This window comes from Castor canadensis, chromosome 15 (genome assembly GCF_047511655.1).
Source record: "Castor canadensis chromosome 15, mCasCan1.hap1v2, whole genome shotgun sequence".
NCBI classification, from domain to species: Eukaryota; Metazoa; Chordata; class Mammalia; order Rodentia; family Castoridae; genus Castor; species Castor canadensis.
The window spans coordinates 6336069-6355400 of record NC_133400.1 but is presented as its reverse complement, the minus strand read 5'-3'; the positions used below and the strand labels follow the sequence as shown (position 1 = coordinate 6355400).

Here is a 19332-nt window from a genome sequence, read left to right as displayed (position 1 = left end):
GTTGGAGACCTCTGCCCTTGGGCCCTGTACTCCATATTCAAGAAAGAAAGATTCCATTAACACACAGTCCAGGAGGGAGCCCGTTTGCCAATTCTTAGATTGCAGTGTGGCCATCTCCCACGACACCCTCACAGAGGATTTAGGCCAGGAAAGTGAGCACCAGGTCCCTCATGTGCCAGCCAGGGCTGGGCACCCCCTCAAGGACTGCCCAAAAATTCCCGTCTGGTTCCAGCTGGGGTAGGAATTCACAGGACCAAATGCCAGCAGCCCCCCAAGATTGCTGCAGAGGGGAGCTCTTTCTTAAATCATGGTTAAATATATATAACATAAGAGTTGCCATTAACCATTTCTGAACATACATGCAGTGGTACCTCGTGTATTCATATCTAGAACTTTCTAATCCCAGCCTCACCTCAGGGTCCACTAGGCACTGGCTATCCAACCCCCTGCCCAGGCTGGGTCAGCTACTGTCTGACCTCTGTCCCTCTGAATGCCTATTCTGGCTTTCCCACATCAGCAGAATCATCTTTGTTCTTTGTGTCAATCAGCAGCATGTCCTCAAGAGCTGTCCAAAAGGGAAGGAGGGTCTCTGCAGCCCCAGGGAAGGTCTGATGGTCACTGAATGCCTAGCTGTCCACAAAGCATGGGACAGGGCTGCCACTTTGACCCTCTTCCTACTTCCACTCACCAGAAGCTGGCACTAAAGGGCACAGCCCAAGGTTATCACATGTCTTCACCTAGGCCTTCTTGCCTCACAGGTGCACATCCTCATGGGCTCCTGTTACAAGACCAAAAAATTCCTGCTCTCCCTGGCAGAAAACAAGCTGGGCCCATGCATGCTGCTTGCACTGCGGGGGAACCAGACCATGGTGGAGGTAAGGAGCCTGTGCTTCGTCCATGTTGAATGAGTGCCTCCCAGGAGCAAGGCAACCGTGGGCATGGCAGGTGCAGGCCCAGAACTCCTGAGCTTAGCAGGCACCTTTTTCAAACAGCTTCTTTGATGTGTTAGCCTGTTCTCATCCTTTATTGCTGCCCCCAGGGTGTGGTGCGGAACTAGAATTCTCATTTGCTTGGATGGCTGGGCTCAGCTGAGTGGTTTTCTCTTGGATTCTGACGGGGTGACAGGTGACAGGCACCTGTGAGGGCGACAGGGTGTAGGCTGGGCTCGGTCCTCTTGAAGGCTTCTGCCACTGACCTGAGGGGAGTCCAATAGTGAGCAGCCAGGGCTCCCGGCCTCTCCCCTTGTGGCTTCTGAGAAGCCTCCCGTGGGCCAAGAATGTAGCCCCAAACCCCTCAAGTCACCACTCTCTGCTCCTCCTCCCTCTCCCTGCTTCCCCACCACACCTCAGAGTTCCCCAGAGCCTGGGGCTCTGAGAACTCCTGCCCCAGGAGAAATGGGGCAGAAGCCTTGTTGCTTTCTAACTTAGCCTCAGAAGCCAGAAGGTGTCAGGTTTCCACACTGGGTCTTTTACAAGTGAGTCACCAAACCAGCCTGTTAGTCAAGGGGATGAAAAGGAGACCCCATCTCTCAGGGGAAAGAGCACAAAAAGGTGTGTTGTAAAATCACAAGCTTCCCATGGAAGTGGGAGTTACGGTGAGGTTTGAGGCCTGAGAAGTTAGCTGTTAACTGAGAAGTCCAGGCTGCAGAGCAGCACAGTGGGTAAGAGGCTTCTTGAAGGCCAGGGTGGCTGGTATGTAGTAAGCCTGGAGCTGAGAGGTGTGGGCCATGCCTGGACATGCTTCAAGCCCATTACGAGCCCAAAGGTGCTGCTGAAAACTCTGGTACCAGGGACTAGGAGGGTAGGAAGGGGGTGAGGAGGGAGATGGGAGGGAAGGGAAAGACACTGGGCCAGGTGGACTCCCTTGGCAAGAAGTTACTGCGAAGGGGCCTTATTTGCAGCGCTGGCTAGCGCTGATTGTTCTGATCAGCGTTGTGTTGATCTGGACAGGAGAGTGGTGCATGCAGGCACCTGAGACCCTCCAGGCAGCCTCTCCCTCCTGCTTGTGCCCCAGGACCCTGCGAGCTGCTCCTGACCCCTGCTCTGTACCAGGGAGACAAAGGGGTTGGTTTGCAGGGCTTTCCGCTGTCACTAGGGGCCTGACTGCCTTGTTCCTATGCCTTTGCAAGGGGTCCCCTCTGTGCAATGCTGTGTGGCCACTGGTGTCCACTACCCAGAATCACCCAGCCACAGTACAGAAGGGGAGGGCGTGTCAGTTCTCAGAGTGAGACCTTGGGATGCACAGTACGAGGCTCATCTGCAGTCCCCCTCCAGGGGCTGCAGGCCGCAAGCCTCCCCCGTGACGCGCCTCTGTGGTTTGCGCAGATCCTGTGCTTGATGCTGGAGTACAACATCATTGACAACAACGACACCCAGCTGCAGATCATCTCCACGCTGGAGAGCACGGACGTGGGGAAGCGCATGTACGAGCAGCTGTGCGACCGGCAGCGGGAGCTGAAGGAGCTGGTGAGCCCCAACCCAGTGGGCCACTGGGGCGGGACGGGCACCCTGGGCCTTCACCTCCCTGCTCTTCTGAACCCAAGGAGGTGGGCGTTGTAAACTGTCACTTTCCAGGTGATCAGAAAGAGGCACAGAGTTAAAGCACGAGACCCAACGTCCTACCCCGCTTAAGGGGCCTGGCCAGGGCTGGGTCCCCTCTCTGCCAGTACCCAGCCTCCTTGTCAGTTCAGTTCATGGGCCAGTGTCCTAATGCCACACCTGCTCCTCCTTGCTGAGGGACTGACTGTCTTTGCACACTCATACATGTAGCCTGGCAGGGAAGCCGGGGCAGGGCTGACAGCCCTGTCTCCTGGAGCCACCCTCACCTGTGGCTTCGGGCAGAGGGAGTGTGCCCTTAAGGGACATTTGGGACACAGTTTCTCCACCATTGCCCAGAGTCCCCAGTAGTTGTTGGTGCCAGGTGCCCCAGTGAGAACCTCGGTCTCACTTCCCACCCCCTACTCGTGTTTCTTGGGATCACGACTCCAGTAAGCAAGCCATCTGCACTCCCATGACTGTCGTGTTGCCTTCTACCAACAAGAAAGTGGTGAGGGTCATTAGCAGAAGGTAGGCGTGCAACGGAGTCACGAAGGGCACATTTTAACCAGTCCTGTTTCATTGCAGCAAAGGAAAGGTGGGCCCACCAGGCTAACACTGCCCTCCAAGTCCACGGTGAGTTGGTTTGGTTCTCCGGGGTAGGTGGATTGGGGAGCCTGCCGAGAGGGGTGGTGAGGGAAGGGGAGCAAGGACTCCCTAGGAGGGGACAAGCCAGCTTTTCCAGGAGGTAAGTGGGTTGCAGGAAGAGACTTGAAAACCAGAGAAGTAAAATGTTATGAAGATTGGTGGTGGTATCAGGGCTGGGGGTGAAGCTCAGAGGTAGAGCAGCAGCTTAGCCTAAGGGAGGCCCTGGGTTCGCTCTCCAGTGCCATAAAACAAAGAAAAAAATCTTGTTGATATTGATGCTAATTTGTTCCCAGGTATTGTTAGTAATAGTGCTGGTGATAGCAAATATTAGCCATTTATGTGCCAGAGGCCATGCTTTTAAATCACCTTACCTTCAGAGCCCTATAAGATTGGTGTATTTTGCTATTGCCATTTTCCATGGTCTTCAGGGATTATTTCCTTCTGTCCTGTTGCCCCACTGTCCTTGATACTTGGCTTCCCCTCATGAACCAAGATGTCTGCCTGAATTCCAGCCATTGTGTCTCCATTCCAGTCAGCAGAAAGGAGTAACAGACAGAAAAGAAACTTCTTGAAAGTTCTGCTTGACATGTTCTTTTATATCCCATTGCCCAGATGTACCCTAGCCATACATAGCTGCAAAGGAGGTGGGGAATCAGCCGTAGTTCAGGGCAGCCAGGTGGAAGCTGAAAGTCAAGGATGGAAGGGAAAATGACATTGCCCATGGGCCCCTGAGTGTCCAGTGCACAGGCGTTTGTGGCTCTCTTCAGGCTTAGAGCTGAGGTGGCCTCAGTGTGCGCACAGGAAATGGGCAGGACTGCTGCTGGGGAGGGCAGCCTGTCATATGCTTGCGTGTGTGCACGTACACACACACACTGTGGGAAGGGGTGGCCTCAGAACACCCCAGCTATGACTCAGGGTGTGAGTCACACCGAAGGCCACTCCTTTGCCTGCAGCTGCTGACCTGGCACACAGGCCACCCCTCCCGCCCCAGGGCCCAGCCACAGAGCCACTGTAGGGCCCAGGAAGGGTGGGGTCTGGGCAAGGTGACAGGTTGGGCCATGGGAGCCCCAGCCTACCCTGAGTCCCACATCGCCCTCTGCAGGACGCTGACCTGGCCCGCCTGCTGAGCTCCGGCTCCTTCGGAAATCTGGAGAACCTTAGCTTGGCCTTCACCAACGTCACCAGTGCCTGCGCCGAGCACCTCATCAAACTGCCTTCTCTCAAGCAGCTCAACCTGTGGTCCACGCAGGTGCGGCTGCCGCCCCTCCTCCACACACACTCCCCCCTCCCCCTGCCCTGTGTCTGGCCCATCTGCCTAGAGCCTGTGGGCCCAGCCCCCTGATCACCACATCCTACATGGGTTCATTGAGCTCAGCACCCACTCCCCCCAGACAAAAAGAGGTTGAGACCTCCTGATGCCCCATGGCCCATGTCACAGTTGAGAGCACTGAGGCCCAGGACGAGGGCATGTGCTGGGTCCTGGGTTGGGGAGAAAAGCACAGCTGAGAGCACACAGGTGTGCAAATCTGTCTTCATAAGGCCTGCTGAACCCAGCTCTGTATCACTGGCTGTCATTCCCTGCCTAGTTTGGCTCATGCTATCTCTGCTGTGTCCTAGAAAGTGCAGACTCTGCCATCACCACCTTTAGCAGCTGGAAAAGGCCACCTAGGGGCCACCTTGGAGCTCGGGAGTCACTGAGTTCTAAGCACCTTGACAGGTGGGAAAACCAATTCCCAAGGAGGGCCTAGCCTGTCCTATGCAGAAGCTGCATCTGAACCCAAGATGGGGGCCTTTGATTCTTCAGAGCGGGAGAGAGCAGCCCAGAGCTAAGATCAGAGGCCACAGCCTCAGCACTGGGCTTGGCTCCCCTCCCTCCCCATGGCCTTACTTCCTACGGCCTAGAGGGGCTAAGAGTTTCTGTATCCCACAGTTTGGCGATGCTGGCCTGCGGCTCCTTTCAGAACACCTCACCATGCTGCAGGTGCTGAACCTGTGCGAGACCCCGGTTACCGACGCTGGCCTCCTGGCTCTCAGCTGTGAGTACCTAGACTGCAGGGATGGGTGTGTGTCACCCAGCCTCTCTGGAGCCGAGCACCAGTCTTGTAGAGCAACTTCTGTGCATGCTGGGTGTGCCAGGGGCTGGGAACGAAATGTAGGAGGCGTCCCTGGCCCTCAGAGAGCCTGCAGTCTAGAGGAAAAAGGAAAGTGAGTGAGGCTAGCCCATCCCCTCACAGCATCCGGTCCATCAAGGGATGCCTGTGCAAGGAAAAGGCACAAGGCCATCGCCACCACAGTCCCCAGCCAGTAGCAACCCTGGGAGGGTTAGAAACATGTTTTCAGGCCCAGACTCCTGGCAAACTGTATTACACCTTGAACTAGCAATTGGATGCTGGTTCCCATGCCCTGACCCTGACCCACTGAACTATAGCAGGGCATTTAGTCTGGAATCTGCATTTGACCAGCTTCCTGATTGTGGACCTGCCCGTTTAGACAAGAGGTCCTGGGGCTCAGTTGCAAGGGCTGAAAGGCTTCCAGGAGGCAGGAGTCTGGGTGTGAGGACAGACTGTAGGTGGTGGTTGAGGAAGAAGCAATCTGTGCCCCTGACCTTACAAAGTCATTGCCCAATTCTGATGGTTCAGGGACTGCAGAGGGTGGAGGCGGTGGGAACAGGAGGCAGGTGCAAGGTCTGGAGCCAGGTCTCTGCAGCAGGCTCCTCAGAATCACCCAGTCCTAGTAGTGGGGCATGTCCTCATGAACACTGGAGACTTCTGGGCCCACCCACACCTTCTGGTGTCCCAGAGCAGGCGAGGGGATGCTTGTCTCCACAAGCTCCATATAACTCCAACATGAACACAAGTTTGAGGTTTGCTTTCTAGAGGTCAAAAGTCAGAGACCAGACCCAGCAGAACCAGGCCTGACCCATCTGGGCAGGTCTGGAGTACGGCAGGTGGGCACTGCGGACATCTGGTCTAGGCAGTAAAGGTATACAGCAGGGGACCTTTGATGGAGGGAGGGTCAAAGAGTGAGAGAGCATAAAGACCCAGTTCAGACCACGTGCCTGGAATAGACTGTTCCCAGGGGGCCACACTGGCAATGCCCATAGCACCGCAGCTCCCCTGTCTCCACTGGGGGGTGGCCTTTGCAACCCACATCTACAGCAGCCCCTCGTGGGGGCTCACTGTCCATCTGTCCTTGCCCAGCCATGAAGAGTCTCTGCAGCTTAAACATGAACAGCACCAAGCTCTCAGCTGACACCTATGAGGATCTGAAGGTAAGCCCATCCTTCCCACAGGGCAGGCATCTTTACCCTTAGAGGGAGCTGTTTCTGCAGGGAAGGGGCTGTTACCCCAGCAGATGAAAAGTGAAAATGAGGAGGGCCTGTGTGGCATGGGACCACCAAAGAAGGTACCTTCAAAGAAGAGGATGAGGAAGACCAAGTGCAAAGGCCCTGAGGCAGAAAAGATGAGTGGGAACTGACTGTAGCAAGTACAGCTGAGAAATGGGAGTGAGAACAGGCGGGCCAAATTGGAGAAGCCCTCCTGAGTCATGGAAGGACTTTGGATATCATCCAAGCTCAGCAGGACACCTCCAAGGCTTTTAGTAGGGTGCTGAGTTAGCTTTTACAAACTTGTTCTGGCTGTTGTATGGAAGATGGATTGTTTGAGTGAGAGCCAGAGTAGAAGCAAGGAGGACGTTTATGGGGCCGGTGCAGTCCCAGGTAGCAGCTGAACGAGGTGGCAAGATAAATAAGTAGGAGGAAATAGGAGGACTTGAGAGGAGGCAGGAGCTGAGACATACCTGTAAGAACAGAAGTGCTTCTTGGGGAGATGGAGGGTGGGGCCTTCACCTCCCTTCCTAGTCCTCCTGGCTGGAACCAGCTTTGCCAGAAGGAGCAGACAAGGTGGCAGTCAGCGCCCTGGAAAGGACAGTTTCAGCCCAAAGGCAGAAGGCGCAGGTGGAGTCTGTGGGGTGTGCTGGCCTCTAACACCTGGGAGCCATCGAGAAGGGTGTTCTCGATGGCCCTTGTCTAAGGCTGCCAGGCTCAGGAGGTCACTTGGTCCTGGAAGACATAGGGCTCAGTGAGAGCAGCAGAGAGAGGATGGTCAACAGAGTGAGGCCCAGGGCGGGGGACGAGGGGCAGGAAGGGACAGGGGTGCCCGTGGAGCATTCATGGCTTCAGGACCTCAGCACTCAAAAGTGCCAGGCATGAACCATCACTGTCAGCGCCAGTCATACTTCCCGGAAATGCAGAACCCAGGCCCCACACCTGAACTGGCTGTGCATTTTCACACTCACACACACACACACACACACACACACACACTCTCTCTGGATGACTGTGCACACTGCAGTGTAAGAAGTATGGCCTTAGAGCATCTTGCATTCAGGTGCCAAAAGTGCAAGCACCACCAAGCCCAAGCAAAGGGAGGCACGTGGGAAAGGCTGCTGGTGAGGAATGCCCACTTTCCTTTTTTTTTTTTTTTTTTTTCTTTCATACACTTGTGAGAGACACAGAGTCAACTTGATGCTGGCCTCTGACCAGCCTTCGTGTTGAGGGAAGAGAACCTGGATACCTAGATTCTTCTGTGCAGCCCCTAATCTAGAGAGATGACCTTAGCTATACTTCCCTGGTGGGCACAGGCCCCTGCTTGCAGCTTCTGTCTGGGAAATGGGAGCCACTTCTGAGGATTGTGGATGAGAGAAGGGCAATGCAGAATTTGTGCGTGTGCATGCATTGTTGAGCTGTGTCGGCGGTGTATAGGAAGTTGGAATAGCAGGAGACGAGTTAGGAGGCACCTGCCTGTCTGTACTATGAAGGCTTGTTAGAAAAAAGCCACTGTTTATAAAAGAAAGCAGGGTCTAGCAGCAGGGGCTGAGAGCAGGATGCAGCACTGAGAGGGGGTAGGTGGAATGGTATCATGACTGTGGATCTGACCAGGGTCCAGTGGGAGGACTGGCTGCCTACTGCTCTTGCCTGGGACTGACTGACACCCCTCCTTCACTTTCCCCTTCTCAATCATGATGGGGCATAATTAGCAGTAGACAGAGTAACCAAGGTGGTGCTTTGGGCTCTCCACACATGTAGCATTTAGTCCCAAGCACCGACTTTTTAACGAGGGACTAGACTCAGTCACACTGCATACATGAGGAAGTTCAGGGTCATGTAGCCAGCAAGTTGCAGAGCCTGGTTCAAACCCATCTTCTTTTTGATTTTTTTATTTTGATTTTGGTGGCCCTGGGGTTTGAACTCAGAGCTTCATACTTGCTAAGCGGGTGGTCTACCACTTGAACCACTTTGCCAGCCCTTTTTTATGAAGGGTTTTTTCAAGATAGGGTCTCTCGAGCTATTTGCCCAGGGCTGGCTTTGAACTGCGATCCTCCTGATCTCTGCCTCCTGAGTAACTAGTGTAGGCGTGAGCCACTGCCAGCTTCCAACCTGACTTTAGATCTGCAAAGCCAGCCATCTATAGCCCGTCTGCCATGGAAGCATGGAATCCTCCTCCTTCCCCCCTTCTGGTTTCCTGGCCTCTCTGTCATTGCCCTGGGGCCACCTGCTCTGTGCTCTGCCTAAGGTCACCCAGGGAGGAGCCCACAGCACCACAGTGGAGAAGGGGCTGGTGGGGACCCTCAGCCACACACGGGTCAAGCTGGGCATTATGCAGTTCTGGAAGGAATGGCTCGTGTGTGACAAGGACCCTTCTCACTGCCCACAGGCAAAACTTCCTAATTTGAAGGAGGTAGACGTTCGCTACACGGAAGCCTGGTGAAGCTCCTAGCCTGTGAAGGATGGCGTTGCAACTGCGACAAACAACTCTGACTAATAGCCGTGAGCAGCAGGTCCTGGGATCGTACCTGGCACCTGGCTGTGGGATAGATGGGGAGTGTCTCTGGGCAGAGGGGGGAGGGGTGGGGGGTCCACAGCACGCCCAGCCCCGCCTGATTCTTTTAGCTTCATAATTGGAACCTTTGACCTGATCTAAAGTGGACTTTGTGGCAAGGAGAGGAGCGTCAGTGGCTCGGGAGGGGGGGGCGGGAGGGGGGGGACCCTTTGTGGATTTCCTTTGCCTTTGTGTTCAGTGCCGTGTGGGAGGGAGGGTCACCTTGAGCCACCATCTCACCATCTCAGCGGGACAGAGGATGCTTTCTTCTGGAGGCCCTAGCTGAGCTCACCCACCACTGGGACGAGAAGACCCAGTCACGTCATCCCGCCGTCCTGTGTCCTCACCATTGCTATGCAAAGTGGTTCTTGTACATAAGATTATAATAATGCGCCTATTTAAGAAATGTCGACAAATCGCAGGTCTGGGACCTGCTCTTATTTATGAAGTCTTTGGCCCCCTCCCTGCCCACCCTCTGGCGTGTAGCGCTGTATGAAGCAGCCAGCTGTCGGGTTAGTGATAGTGTCATGTTATTTTTTTAAAGGAAACAAAACAAAAGAAAAAAATGAAAAAAAAAAAAAAAAAGTCCCTCCTTGGAAAATGAATTGCTTTTTCATAATGGATTCTGTATGCTTAATGCTCTTCCGTTGGTCTGTCCACCTGCCACTGTGTGTTTCCGATTTCCAGGTGTTTCCAGCTCTTTCATGTGGGGGTTAGGCTAGGGAGGAGAAGGAGGAAGGAAAAGGGGTCCCCTACACTGTAGCTTGCTCCTCTAAGGCCTGAGCTCTTTCCCTGTCCCCTTTTACAGATTTGGAAGGGATCTAACCTCTCCTCCTCCACCCCCCCCATCCACCACCATAGAAGAGCTGCCCCCCCCGCCCCGCAGAGCTCCCATCACAGCCTTTGCTGTCCCTGCCCCCACATGAGACTTGCGACCGCAGCCCCCCCTCCATCAAGTGTGCCCCCCCCACCCACTGTGGTCCCCCTCACGCATGCCCACCTCTTTGCATGGTCTCTGGGGAGAGGAGAGATAGGTCACCCTGCCAGCCCACCCCACCCCATCAATGTGACCACTGCAACAAAGACGCTCCTTCTGTCCCCACACCTGCTTCGAAACAAACCAACTTCCTTCCTTTTATAACAGTCAGCTCTTTCTTACCAAGCCCTCACTGTACAGACAGCCCCTCGATAGTTTATTTGGGGACCCCCTCTCCCCCAGCCCCTTTTTCTGTTGGTTTAGCACAAGTGCTCCCTCCCCAGCACCTCCAAACAGAACCACAGTCGATGTAACTGTTTTATATATATGTAATCTTATTCAGTGGAAACCACGCTTGTCGTTTTATACTTTGCTAGGTAGACTTTATTACCCCTACTATGCCCTCATTTTTTTAAAAAAGGAAAAAAAAGAGAAATCGGGTTTCAGTCTTAATTCACTTTACGTGCCAGGTTTTATTTCGTGCGTGCGTGTGTGCGTGTGTGTGTGTGGGCGTGTGTGTGTAGAGTGCATTCTGTTTTGTGTTCTGTTTCTGTTTTCTGTTTGGTTTATCCTCCCCCTTCCCTACCCCGTTCCGTACTTCACAGCACCCTGTGCAGGAAGAAGCAGAAGAAAAAAAAAAAAAATTTAAAAAGGAAAAAAAAAAAAAAAAGAAGAAACAAGACATGCCACCCTTCCCCTGCGTTGCTTTTCCTGATGGTTACTACTGTCACGTAGCTGTGTACAAAGAGATGTGAAATACTTTGAGGCAAAAATAAACTGTAAGTGACTCATCCATGTCTGGTCTTTCTGTGTGGTTTTGGGGGCTAGAGGGGCATAGCCCAGGTCCAAAGCTGGAGGCAGGACCGGGACTCTCTCCTAAAACCACATGGCCCCCTGAAGACCATGGCCCCTCACCCTAAGCCCTCGATGCTTGGGGCCAAAACCTGTTGCACTGAGATGTGCTTATAAGATATTGAACTGCATCCCTCTGCCTGCTGGCACCACCCCAGCTCTCCACTGCCTCCTTGTGACAACGAAACATGTCTCCAGTCCTTACAGGGATACCTGCTGTAGCCCCAGGCCACTGCTGCTGTTGAGTGGGAGGCCTTAAGACAGCCCTAGCCTGCTGCCTCCCCAGCCACCTGGGGGGTCTTGTGAAAAAAACAGCTCCCAACCCCTATCCTCCCAGGTCTGAGTGGGCCCAGGGCTCTGCATTCCTGACAACCATTGGCCTGTGGCTAATGCTGAATTATATGGGGCTTTCGATCTCAGAGACTAGACCAGACCATCAGCTTCCTCTTCCCCCAGAGATGTCTCCAAGAGACAAACTCGTCCAAAGAGAAATAGTTCCATTCCTCTTCTAAATTAGGTCACCTTCCAGGGTCTCCCACCATGTTATGTCAGTGTCCTGCCTACCCAGACCACCCCATCCTCTTCCTGCCAACCCTAAGCTAGGCCCAAGGCCTCTCCTGAGGAATGGAGTCCTGGCTGCCACCTGTCCAGCTCTGCACACATCACCCTTCCTTGGGCATTGTGAAGGTACCAGTGGCTTAGAACATGGCCAGCTCTGGTCTCACCCATGCAGGTGCTCTGGGAAAGAAGTGGGCCTTACCAAGGAGGGAAAATCAAATGGAGTAGTTCCAAGAGTCCTGGATGGAGTCCAGGAGCCTGGTCCTCAGACCAGATAGCCCCAGTGTCACCATGACCAGCCACAGGCATTGTGTATACATGCCCATGTATGAGACACTTCAACTTGGTCCTTGTCACCCAGCCTAGAGTGGAAAAATAATAAGTGGGGGCAGGGGGGCACGGGGAGGACCATGTTTATGGCTTAGCTGTGCACTCACCTCCAGCTGCACCAGATTCTGGGCCAATTCCCTGATAGACTGCCCGAGTTCCCCTCATGGGCTTCTGGGAAGCCCATGCTATGACAGCACATTAAGGACATAGTTGCAGATAGACAGGGAGCCCCTCCCAGGAGGATTTGCAGTCACCAGGTACATCTGCATGGACCCTGAGTGACACAGGAACCTCCTTGCCAAGCTGGAAGGGCTCTGAGCTGGTCCCTGAGAATCAGCTGGCACAAGTTTTCAGAGCGAGGGGTGGTTGCTGACAGAAAGTCTCATACCTGGCCAGTGGGAGTATAAAGTGGATTGGGCACTTTGGAAGATATGTCTGCTAAAGTGAAACAAATGCCTGTCACTGCCCAGCATCACTGTTCTGGGAGATGCCCGGGAGAACTGAGCTACATCCATCAAAAAACGCAATGTTTACAGCAGCACGTTAGTAGGCAGTAAGTGGAAGCAGCTGAAATGTCTATTAAGAGAATAAACACATTGCGAGAGGCGTGTCATGGAGCCATGCAAATAAAGACATGGAACACATACCATGGAATTCTACAGAACGAGAAAAAGAAGGAGTGACACCCACAATGACATGGGTTCCCTGGGTAGATGTTACTTGAGTGAGGTGAGCCAAACACGTGAGAGTTGGCTATATGACTCCCCTTCTAGAAAGTCCACCAATAGGCATAAACCATCCGTGATGGACACAGTGGTGCTTAACTCTGCAAGGGAGTAGTTGTTGACTGAGATGGGACAGGAAACCTTCTGAGGTGAGACACCCTGCCTCTTGACCTGGGCTTACACAGATGGCTGCTACACATTCATGAAGCGCTACACTTAAGATTTGTGTCATTTACTGTATATGTCACACAATGACTTTTCCAAAGTGACATCAAGTAGAAACAACCCAAATGTCCATCAACCAATGGACTGTGGACTGTAGAGAGAGTGGAACATTACTTGGTCATAAAAAGGAATGAAGTACTGATACACAGCACGAGTGGCAAGCGAAAGAAGCCAGACACAAATGGGCACAAACCATGTGATTCCTTTAAACATCCGTAAGAGGCAAATCCATAGAGACAGAAGGCAGATTGGTGCTTGAGAGGCATGGGAGAGGGGAAGAATGGGGAGTTGATAGCTAAAAGGCACAGGGTATCCTTCAGGGGTGATGGAAATGTCCTAGGATTAGATAGTGGCGAAGGTTGCACACGCTGTGAGCGTGGTGTCTGCCAGTGAAATGTCCATTTTCAAAAGGTTTACTTAATGCTACTTGCGTTGCACCTCAAAAAAAATTTTTTTTAAGTACCATCGAAAAGGAGGTTTTGCCAGGCACCAGTGGCTCACACCTGTAATCCTAGCTATTTGGGGAGACTGGGATCAGGAGAACTGAGGGTCAAGACCAGCCCAGGCAAATAGTGCAAGAGACTCTTTGCAAGCGTGGCTGACCCGGAACTCAGTGTCCTGACTTGACTTCTCCAGGTGTGCATCGCCCCACCCAGGCGAAAGAGAAAGCTTTTCTTGTCAGTACTGGGGTTTGAACTCAGGGTTATTGGTGCTCTACCACTTGAGCCACCCACCAGTCCTGTTTTGTGTTGGGTTATTTTTCAAGATAGGGTTTCACAAACTGTTTGACCAGGCTGGCTTTGAACTGTGATCTTCCTGATCTCTGCCTCCTGAGTAGCTCGGATTACAGGCGTGAGCCACCAGTGCCAAGACAAAAGAGAATTTTTTTTCTTGTGGTACTGGGGCTTGAACTCAGGGCCTATGCCTTGAGCCATTTCACCAGCCCTTTTTAGTGATGGGTTTTTTTCTCATGAACTATTTTTTGTCTGTGCTGGCTTCAAACTGCGGTCCTCCTAAACTCTGCCCCCTGAGTAGCTGGGATTGCAGGAATGAGCCACCTGCTCCTGGCTGAGAAGTTTTTGAGTGACAAGACAGCCGTTGCTCCTCTGAGCTGGGTCTGGACCCGGTGGGGTGAGTTGTGCCATTGTGACTCCTCCGGGAGTTGGATTTGTCCATCCTTGGGAAGCCGCTTGTGAAAGTTTGTCCTTCCTTAAAACACTTTACTGCCATCTGCTGGAGAACTGTCACAACAAATACAAAAACCTGAGGTGAGAGTGGACTGGTAGCCTGCAGCTCTGTGCAATGCACAGCTCACTGTACGTGGTGGAGTGCGTGACTGTGTCATACCTGTGTGTGACTGTGTCATACCTGCAGTGTCCCTGTCTGGATTTGGAGGGCCCCTGAAAGCCCTAGTGCTGGATACTAATGCTGATGATACTAGCCAGCAAAGGAAATGGCTACTCAGAGTGTGATGTAGGCATCACACTCTGATGCCTACTCTGATGTAGGCATCGTGGATGTGGGCATGGTGTGTGGATCAGAAGTGCAGAGCACTGGGCTCCCCCCATGCCTGCAGAATCAAACTCTGCCTGCTCAGCAAGGTCCCTGGGTGATCATGGGCAGCACTGCCCTCAAAGTCTTTTCTGCACACTGGAGTCACCTGGGGAGTTTGAAACACACTGGTGACTGAGCTCCCTCCCAGACATTCTGACTGAGTGGGTCTGGGGTGAGGCCTGACCATACCACATTTAAAGGCTTCCCCTAGAACTGATGAAGTGGCTTAAGCGGTAAGAGTGCCTGCCTAGCAAGCTTGAAGCCCTGAGTTCAAATCCCAGGGTCACCAAAAAAAAATTAAAATTAAATAAAGGCTTCCCCCAATGTGCAGCCAGGGTTGAGACCACTGGTCTAGAAACCTCACTACTCAGCAGTACTGATGTCTGGAGTGTTCGTCCCTGACTTTGTCATACTCTGCATTTGAACAAGATCTTCAGAGGATTCATGTGTCCTCTCAACTTCAGAACCGCAGACTCAGAGCTGCTACGTAGTCTGCAAAGCCAGGGAAAATGAAAATGCAGACCCCTGCTCAAAAATAAAGAACTTCCACAGCAGCCACAGTGCATCGCACCTGAGCCAGGGCTGTGGGACTGGCCAGGGTGCGGCCCGTGGAGCCTCCCTGAGACCTGTTAGAGAGGTGGCTGGCAACAGAACCACACATGGCGCCTGATCCCTATCTGTTCGTTAACACACTGACTGTGTGCTTCAGAGCCCTCTCCAGAAAGGAACCCTGCCCAGTGGCCACAGGATGGGAACGGACTCCTCCCAGCTCCCTGCGACAGACCTCTGGGCTGTTTCTTCTCTCATTGCAATGGTAGGCAGAACTGCTGGTTCCCCCAAACACCAGGCTTGTTGTCTCTGGGTTGCCAGGGAGGAGAATGGGCTGGAGATCCAGCAGAAGGAAGCAAGGGAAGGGGGTTCTCAGTGCTTCATTAGGGGCACAGGATGCTCCTCAGAGCAGCTCCTCTCCGGGGCCCCCACCAGCTAATGGGGATTTGCTGGGCAGGGCATGGGGTCACGATTCCTTTATGGACTATTTTGAGGGCAGCAGTGGTTCATTGCACAGCCCTGGCCTACCCGCAGTGTCCACCTGGGCATACACAAGGCTGGGGGACTTTCTCCCATGGGGGGGCGGGGTTCTTGATCAGCACTAATAGAAAGAGAACACAAACCACATCATGAAAACGTTCTAGGAGCCATGTTTTGGAGAGTGCCAGAAACAAGTGGAATTGATTTAAATGATGTATTTTCTTTAGCCTAACCTATTATCATTTTTCTGTGTGTGTGGTACTGGGGATCAAACCCAGGGCCCCATGTGTGCTAGGCAAACACTAAACCACTAAGCTATGTGCACAGCCCTAACCTATTATCATTTTAATGTGTAATATTAATGAGGTACTTATTTTTTAATCTTCCCATACTATGTCTTTGAAATCTGGAGTGTAGTTTGGGCTTAGGGCACATCTGAGTTGGGTCAGCCACATTTCAAGTGTTCATTAGGAGTCACATGTGGCCAGTGGCCGCTGGACAGATGCATTGCAGGACTGGTTTCTACAAAGCAGGAGCCTGAGCTGTGTGATCATGCGGTGAGGAGCAGAAGGCAGTAAGGACAAGCTAAGCATTTGCATAGCTTGCAGGATTACGGAGAGACCAGTCACCAGTCACCCAGAGCATGGTCTCGGCAAACTCAAGCAGAAAAGGCTCAGGCTAGAGGCGTGGGGTCTTGCAGACCTAACTTGAAGAACTACAGGCTTTTGGCATAAGAGGTACATTGCTTGCCTAGCATATTTGAAGCCCCGGGTTCAATTCCCAGTACTGAAAAAGAGAAAAGAATTGCTGGACATAGTGATGCACGTCTATATCTTAGCTACTCAGGAGGCTGAGCTCAAGGTCAGCCTGGGCTACACAGTGAGTTCCAGGATAGCCTGGGTGATTTAGCAAGACCTCGTCTCAAAATAAAAATAAAATAGGGCTAGGGACATAGCTCAGTGGTACAGTGCTTGCCTAGTTTGTGCAAGGTCCCTAGCTCAATCCCTAGTACTGTCAAAAACTTGACTTAACAGAGAGGTCAGGTTCACAGGTCTAGTCCAAAGCCCCATTTCAAAGCAAACATCTCCCTATTTTAATGTATACCTAAAACATAAGAGTACAGTTCTCCCTCCATATGCACAGGGGATCGGTTCCAGGGCCCTCACCCCCCAAAACCTATGGATTCTCAATTCTCATATAAAATGGCATAGTAAAGCCTGGCATGGTGGCACAAGGCTGTAATCCCAGCATTCAAGAGACTAAGGCAGGAGGATCTCCAGTTCAAGGGCAGTTGTGCTACATATTGAACCCGTTTCAAAACAAATCAGCGCCAGATGTGGTGGTACAAGAAAGGCAAATGTAGGAGGAGCAGGCCTGAGACTAGCCCAGGCAAAAAATCAAGACCCTATCTGAAAAATAACTAAAACAAAAAGTGCTGGAGTCATGATTCAAGTGGTAGAGCACCTGCCTAATAAGTGTGAGGCCCTGAGTTCAAACCCCAGTACCACCAAAAAATAAAAACCAGAACAGTGGTACAATATTTGCATATGATCTGTTCACATCTTCCTCTATATTTAAATTGTGTCACACTTACGATACTGGCTCCAGCACAAATGCTTGATAAATAGTTGCTGTACTGTATTGCTTAAGGAATACCGACAAGAAAAAGGTCTGACATGTTCACTATCACACAATTTTTTCCCCCAAATTATCTTTGGTTCACAGTTGGTTGAATCTAAAGATGAGGAACCCATAGGTACTGGGGCCAACTGTATTTCCACTCAGGAGGGAGAAACAGATCATATGTCTCAGTGACTAAATGAGTGGATGAACGAATGAATGAGAGAGTGAATGAAGTGCAGGAAATGCCGATATGGTGAAAGGGAAATGGCTGTGCTGATGGGGTCAGTGGGTTGGGCATGTGACCTACATCTCATCAGTTAGACAGTGAATCTGGATTTTTTTTTTTCTGAGGTGCTGGGGTTGGAACTCAGAGCCTCATGCATGCTAGCCAAGCATTCTACCATTGAGCTACACCCCCAGTCCTGAGCCTGGATTTTTGCCAGGCTGGAGACATTCAGAGCTCCATCCCTTACAAGAGGAAGCTCATGAAATGGACCTAGTGTCTCCCTCTGCCTACCATCTCTCCGGGGAGATCCCCCTTTCCTCTCTCAGCCTAGCTTTCACACCCTGCCCAAGGCCACGTATGGTGTCATCCCATGTACATGGATTCCGGAATCGGGACATCTATACAGACAGGAATAGATTAATGCTTGCTTTGGGCTGAGGGCAATGGAGAGAGGAGGGTGACTGCTAATGAGCACGCATTTCATTTTTGGGTAATGAAAATGTTCTAAAATTGATTGAGGTGATGTCTGCATAACTCTGAATACACTAAAACCCATCAGACTGTACACTTCACGTGAGTGATTTGTGTGTGACTTATATCTCAATAAGGCTCTTTGGGTACAGTTCAGTGGTAGAGCCCTCGCCTAGCATGTGTGAGACTCTGGGTTCCATCCCCAGCAGCACGGGGCCTGACACTGCCAAAGAAAGAGGAACAGATGGCTAGGAGGGAGGCGGATGAAGTGGGGGCACAAGCAACTGGACAGGGGCAAGGCCTCTTGGGTCTCGGGCGGGCCTAGGGCGGTGGGAGGCTGTCGATGAACTGAGTTGTTCAACCCCCTGGCTTTATTGTGGAGCAGAGCGGAGGGCGGCAGAGGAGAAAGGAGCACAGCACCTCCCACATTCCTATTACTGCGCAAGCTCCCTGGGAGGGGCTTCCATTTAGGGGGACAGGAAAGGAAGCAGGGTCTGTAAAGCTAGCAGCCAGCTGAGAGCACTTTGAGGGCAGGTGGGCTGGGGACTCAGGAAGGCACAGCTTGCTCACACCTGTCGGCCTCTTGCAGCCAGGACTGGATAGATCAGAGGGCAGGGCCAGTGGCTCCAGTCCCCCCAGGGTCCCAGCTGCTGCAAATCAGAGCTGGGGCTGGGCCAGGCCGGCCACTGGGGGCAGGAGGCCGAGTTCCCAGCCTGGGTCCTTGACGTCAGTGTTGCCATGGAGACCGGCTTCCCTCGCACACTGCAGCTGCCGCAGCCCCCCAGGCTGGGAAGGCTGTGCAAGGCTGAAGGGAGCAGAAAGTCAGACCTGGGCCCTGCAGACTGTGACTTGGCCTGGGAGCACAGCCCAGAGCCAAGGTGCCAAGACTGGGAGGGCTCCCTGTTGCCCCCACCCCTGAGACCCAGACACGGCTTCTTCTTGCATTGGCTCCTGGTGCCAGTAATGGGGAGCACCCTGAGATTGGGACCAAGGCTTCCCTGCTTTGGGATCCAGAGGTCATCCTTTCACCATGCTCACCTCCCCAGTCTGGAAGCTCCGTGGCATAAAATAGTCCTGGTATCTTCCTGCAGCCCACCTCCTGCCAGGGCAGACAAAGGACAGGTGACTGCACCCACTCGTTGACCTCTTCCCATGCCCCCTCTCGTTGACCTCTTCCCATGCCCCCTCTCTAAGTCTACTGTTTGGGTTTTGGCACCCCCTTTTTAAAGAACATTTGCTGAGCCCCTCTTGGTGCCAAATAATGTCCCAAATGCTTTACTGAGCTGTAGAATCCTCCATGGGGCCCAGGGAGAGAGAAGGGGCAGGCAGAGCTCCCAGGCACACAGGAGGTGGCATTTCCCTTGTCTCTCCACCTGGTTCACTCAAATCCTCCTAGTTTCTTAATGCCTTCAGGGGCAAAAAGGACCCAGGTGTGTGTGGAGACTTCAGCCTCAGGGCCATTTCTCATCCCTTTCCACTCTTCCTCCCTACTGTCTGAGCCCTTACCTCCCCGTGGTGGGTGAAGTTGTAGATAACACATGTTCCGTCCTTTACTGGGGTTGCCCTTGTCCTAGTTTGGCCATCAGAGCTTTATGGTGGACTCTGTGGGGATGGAGGTAATGGTCCCTAGGACCTGTTTCCCCCAGGTCCTTTCCCTGTAAGTCACCTTCAAACTCCAGCTGTTTCCTGCCAGGGTCTCCTC

At 52.7% G+C, this 19332-nt stretch overlaps 1 protein-coding gene across 3 annotated transcripts in view; it reads left to right on the top strand.

Annotated features, from left to right (window-relative positions):
• The window catches only part of Cmip (c-Maf inducing protein), a 204081-nt gene extending 193249 nt beyond the window's left edge, over positions 1-10832 (top strand). For all 3 annotated transcript variants that reach the window (XM_074055585.1, XM_020179750.2, XM_074055586.1), the window contains 7 exons: positions 759-875; positions 2325-2465; positions 3123-3170; positions 4285-4431; positions 5113-5218; positions 6383-6453; positions 8897-10832. In XM_074055585.1, the coding sequence (XP_073911686.1) occupies positions 759-875; positions 2325-2465; positions 3123-3170; positions 4285-4431; positions 5113-5218; positions 6383-6453; positions 8897-8950 (684 nt within the window). In that variant the 3' untranslated portion in view covers positions 8951-10832. The remainder of the gene's footprint in view (positions 1-758; positions 876-2324; positions 2466-3122; positions 3171-4284; positions 4432-5112; positions 5219-6382; positions 6454-8896) is intronic.
• Positions 10833-19332: the final 8500 nt, after the last annotated feature.